Below are 5006 nucleotides of genomic sequence, written 5' to 3'. Positions count from 1 at the left end.
AGTAATGGCCTCCAACATGACCTCCTAACAGTCATCTCAGTTTTTGTACATTAACCTACTTTATTTAGAGACGACATGTAAAAATGTATATTAATTTAATTATTTTACTTAATTATTATACTTCTACTTCTACTTAATTATTTGTCTCATTGAAACCTAAAACAAAGGGTGTAGGTTGGATTTTCTAGCTGTTTCCTGTTGTTTGAACTGTGTGTGTTTGTGTTCAGACCTTAAACCAGAGCCAGAGGTCGTCTACTCTTCACTGAAGTAGTCCACCAGTCCAACCACTGATGTCCAGCTGCTGGTCTCTAACTGGTCACACAAAACAAACTCATGTTTAAGATTTTATCACTGAATTAGTCTCGCTGGTCACAAAAATGACTCCTTTGTTTTCTGACGTGTATTATAGATGCCAATAGACAGGGACATCTATTTAATTAGACCTTCCAGTTTTTTATGTCCTCAGTAAATTTACTGTCATTGTTTATTTGCCGAATCCTGATTTTATTCAACATCAGCTGTTTAGTTTCTCTGTGAGATAAATAAAAATTATTCTCATCTGTTTTCCTCGTGTGGTTCTGTGGGTTTCACAAAGGTGTCAAATGGAACATTTGACTTGTTCTGGTTTGGTTTTTGTCTCTCACGAAGAATAAAGACGAAACCACAACCTCAACTTAAAAACAGTCAGAGCATCATTCAGTCTTTGAAGTGCACAGAGGGGCTTCAGAGGAGTATGTTTGTGAGTGAAGAGTTTTAACTGTATTTTTTCCCATTAAAAATCTCACTGAAGTTTGAAAAGCCCTCGAATCACATAAAACATCTGCTGCCATCTATTGCAAAAACTGGGGATTACAGTAGAATAGCTGCTTTATGACAAGAATACAAGAATAACATACTTACTTGTAATCTTGACTTTCCATCCATCCATTTGCTTCCGCTTATCCCTTTTACGGTCGCGGGAGCCTATCCCGGCTGTCATGGGGGGAGAGGCAGGGTGCAACCTGGACAGGTCGCCAGGGCTAACACAGAGAGACAGACAACCATTCGCGCTCACATTCACTCCTGAGTTCACACCTATGGGCAATTTAGACTGATCAATTAACCTACTTTAATAACATAAATACTCATCTTTCAGGAACAATTTGAATTTTCTTGCCAGGTCCCAATGGATGAGGTGGATGTTAATGTGAAGCACACATGGTAAAATCTAGGCAGAGCAGATTCTTTCAGTGTTCAGTCAGCAGTATGTTGTGAATGCCACAAAGCTCATTTTCTCTTTTTTTCTGAAACCATTTATATTTGTCCTTTAAAGCAAAAAAAGTAATCGGTCTTGTCAGTCTAAAATATGAAAAACTGGTACTTTTACCACATTTGCTAAGTGTTCCATGGTTAAAAAAACCAGATTAACTTTCTTCACGCTTGACTTAACAGATTTACTCACTCATGTTTTCCCCCCGGGTAGATTTTCATTTGCTTATCATAGTAATGGTAATGCAGTTCAATCAGAAATGGTCTCAGCATAAGGGAGGATGCTCTTAAGGAAGGCCAACAGGAAATAAATAGTAGAGGTATGTAACATTATACAACAAAAGGACTACAGTTTACATCTTCTCCTCAAGCTAACGTCACTACAGCCCTGGGCTAACTGCCATTAGCAGGCAACAGAGTGTCCATCCTAATGCAATGTTTGTAATAGCTGGTTCACCCAAGCAACTCTAAAGACTGTGCCCCCCAAATCATCATGCCTGCTCCCTACAAGAGGAGAAAACATTCTTGACCGCGTGTATAGCTACATCAATGACAGTTTTTTAAGGCATTACTTCACTACTACCAGGGCCAGTCTCACCACATGTGTCTATTTTTAAGTGTAGCATAATTAAAATGGTGAAACCTGGCTTGTGGTAAGGGAGCAGTGACATGTGAAGACATCTGTTAGGGAGCTCTGCTTGGAGGGAACATTTATGCAACAACACATCTTCTTCTTCTCACTGTCCTTGGAACATTAGTGTCTCTAAAGTGTTAAATTAACCATGTGTTTGACAAGGGTCGAAAATTTGAGAAGTTCTCCATGCCTAGATCCCAAAAGGTGAAGTCAGGCCTGGACGCCACAGACTCATCTAATACGAGTGTCGGGCTCCGGTCATGGGTTATGGCTGCCTTAGACAACTGGACAGTTGATTCAGCAGTGATGAAAAAGGCAGGAGGCATCCTTATCAGATGCCCGAACAACCTCAACTGGCTTCTTTCGATGTGGAGGAGCAGCTGCTCTCCTCTGAGCCCTTCCGGATGGCTGAACTTCCAATCCAATCACATCCCGCCCACTTGACTCTGATTGAATATAGGTATAAATCATGGTAACTTTGTCTGCCAAAGTATTCAAATTAAATAATATTATAGCCAACAATATATAGCTTTTAATCTCATATGGTCTCAGATGTTGTAATTTGTCCGTGAGTTTGAGGTTGCTCTGACATCCACCCTTCTCTCCTCAGGCATTAAGACGGCCTTTGTTAAGCAGCACTCGGACACGGCGTTCATCGCAGCGCACTGCCAGATGATACCCATTGAGTGGGTGTGTCGCAGAGTGGCGACTGGATCTTTCCTCAAGAGGAATCCAGGAGTCAAAGAGGGCTACCGCTTTTCTCCTCTAAAGATGGAGATGTTCTTTAAAGTGAGTCTTGCAGGCGTGCAGTGATTCTCTCCGTGTGTTTTCAGTCTGAGTGTTGCAGCAAACTCATCATGATTGTGTTTTTAGGATGATGCCAACAATGATCCTCAGTGGTCAGAGGAGCAGCTGCTGGAGGCCAAACTGTGTGTGGCTGGGCTCACTATTGGTCAGTGTGAGGTGGACATAATGAGTCGCAGCACTGTGGCCATTTTTGAGATAGTGGAGAAGGCCTGGGCCACTCAGAACTGCACCCTGGTGGACATGAAGGTAGCTGTGCAGCAGCGCCCCCTGCTGGTTAATGTCACATCTTGGTGCGATCACTTTCCTCCTGTAGCTACAGCAGAACTACAACTAAGGACTTTTTCTTTGCTTGTAGATTGAATTTGGCGTCAGTGTGAAAAGTGGAGAGATTGTGCTCGCTGACGTGATTGACAACGATTCATGGAGGCTTTGGCCAGCTGGAGATCGGAGCCAGCAAAAAGACAAACAGGTGATGGACTGACTTTGATTTATTTTCATGCTGATATGAAAAAAAGAAACAAGCCTCAAACTTTTCTTTTCCCCTTTGTAGGTGTACAGAGAGCTGAAGGAAGTGACCCCAGAGGCAATGCAGATGGTGAAGAGGAATTTTGAGTGGGTCAAGGTACAGCACACAGATGCCTCTAATCTATTCATATATGTTTTATTAGATTCGTTTATGAATGTATAAACAGTCTAGTGGGGAACATCCAAGGACATGGCAGTACTAGGAGCCAAGTGAATGGCAACTGTAAAAAACAACATTGTGGATGTAAATTAGAAAATCAGCATTGTCCATGAAGTCTGATCAGATATATACCATTAAACTGAAATCACATAGATTGCAGATTTTGAATAAAATTCTGGACTGCCAGTGAGCCCGTGAGGGTAAGCTAATATGGGAGAATAATTGTCTCTATTTCTACAGCCTGTCAGTAGCCTCACCGCACCATTTGGACCAACTGAAGGCTTTTAGAACAACCTGATAACACCGAATTAAAAATAATCCAGCCTAGAAGTAACAAGTTAAAATATTCATTTGTTTTTCAGAATGGAAACGGTTCGCAGCTGTCTTATTTCTTTATGTTGTTGTGGGTTCTCAAGAATGACACCATTACTTGAAGAGAAGGTATTTTATCGAACTGTGGTTCACATGTAAAACAAAGTTTCGCCATCACAGTCTGCCCAGAGGTAACTTCGTCTGGCTCTCTAGCTCCCCCTATAGTGTAGGAGTATTAACAACATAAAACATGATACTAGGCAAATAATGATTTGCTGTTATCATTACATCTTCCTTTTTTTCAACAATAAAATAACATACCTACTTTCACAAACATAAACAGTCTCTATTTGTTTTCTACTTGTTAAACCAGGCTTTGTCAATGTAACGTTAACAACACAACTAGTTTTCAACAATTCTGGTCCATTCAACACTAGTAACCAAACATAGTGAAACTTGCATAGCTATGACATCATCTTCCAAACAACATGTCAACACATTACATCTGTTCAATCAGTCTCATAGGTGGCTTCACTTGTCTTACAGATCTTCTCAGTGTTTGTTCTTGTGTATGTGTAGGTGTTTCAGGTGATAGTGTCTCGTGTGTGTTGTGGTTGTTCAGCAGCCTCCAACCTCTGCTCCACTACTACTGGTCCCTTATGAAGTTCTCGGCGATTTCTTCTCAGCATAGCTCCATCTTCTGTCTGAATGATGTATGATCGTGGTTGATCTTTCCTTAAAACAGTCACTTTCTGTGCCCATGTGCTGGTTTTGTCTTTGAATCTCACTTGATCCCCAGCATGCAGTTCAGTTAAGTTTTTTGTTCCTCTATCATAATAGAACTTCTGCTTTGCTTTTTGTTGCTCCTTAAAGTTCTTCACGCTGTTTCCCTCTTTTGTTTTTAGCAGATTATCCTGAATGGGCAGGTTCGATCTCAGGCGTCGTCCCATAAGAAGCTGTGCTGGTGACATACCACACTCAAGTGGCGTTGTGCAGTATACTAGCATGCTTTGGTAGAAGTCAGTACCACTGTCTCTCGCCTTACTCATCAGCCTCTTCACTGTTTGGATGGACTTTTCCACTAGTCCATTAGATTGTGGGTAGTGCGGGCTTGATGTTGTGTGAACAAAGTCCCCCCACTTTCTGATATGGTCGGTCTGGCACTGGGTGCGGCGTTAGTGGCTCGGCAGGATTGCTTGTGACCATGCTCACATATGCTCTTACATCATCATCCATCTTGGTGTTTGCTGGCTCATTCGGATCAACAGCTCTGGATAATGTGTCAGCTGTGTACATCAGCTTGCCAGGTGTGTACATCAC

At 41.7% G+C, this 5006-nt stretch overlaps 1 protein-coding gene across 1 annotated transcript; it reads left to right on the top strand.

The window, feature by feature from the left end:
• Nucleotides 1-2351: 2351 nt before the first annotated feature.
• LOC109199183 (multifunctional protein ADE2-like) lies at nt 2352-4654 on the top strand. The gene is made up of 6 exons (XM_019354514.2): nt 2352-2372; nt 2456-2671; nt 2756-2935; nt 3045-3158; nt 3240-3311; nt 4592-4654. The coding sequence occupies exons 1-6, from the start codon at nt 2352-2354 to the stop codon at nt 4652-4654; spliced, it is 666 nt and encodes a 221-aa protein (XP_019210059.2).
• The last annotated feature ends 352 nt before the right edge of the window (nt 4655-5006 follow it).

Source organism: Oreochromis niloticus, unplaced genomic scaffold (genome assembly GCF_001858045.2).
Source record: "Oreochromis niloticus isolate F11D_XX unplaced genomic scaffold, O_niloticus_UMD_NMBU tig00000734_pilon, whole genome shotgun sequence".
Lineage (NCBI taxonomy): Eukaryota > Metazoa > Chordata > Actinopteri > Cichliformes > Cichlidae > Oreochromis > Oreochromis niloticus.
This window is presented reverse-complemented; position numbering and strand designations above follow the sequence as displayed.

What these genes read in the sequence shown, in the direction of transcription:
- LOC109199183 (XM_019354514.2), top strand. Translation starts at nt 2,352, where the DNA reads ATGGTAACTTTGTCTGCCAAA. An exon ending in TGGTAACTTTGTCTGCCAAA is followed by an intron (nt 2,373 to 2,455) that starts GTATTCAAATTA and finishes TTTGTCCGTGAG; the next exon opens with TTTGAGGTTGCTCTGACATC. An exon ending in GGAATTTTGAGTGGGTCAAG is followed by an intron (nt 3,312 to 4,591) that starts GTACAGCACACA and finishes TTTTGTTTTTAG; the next exon opens with CAGATTATCCTGAATGGGCA.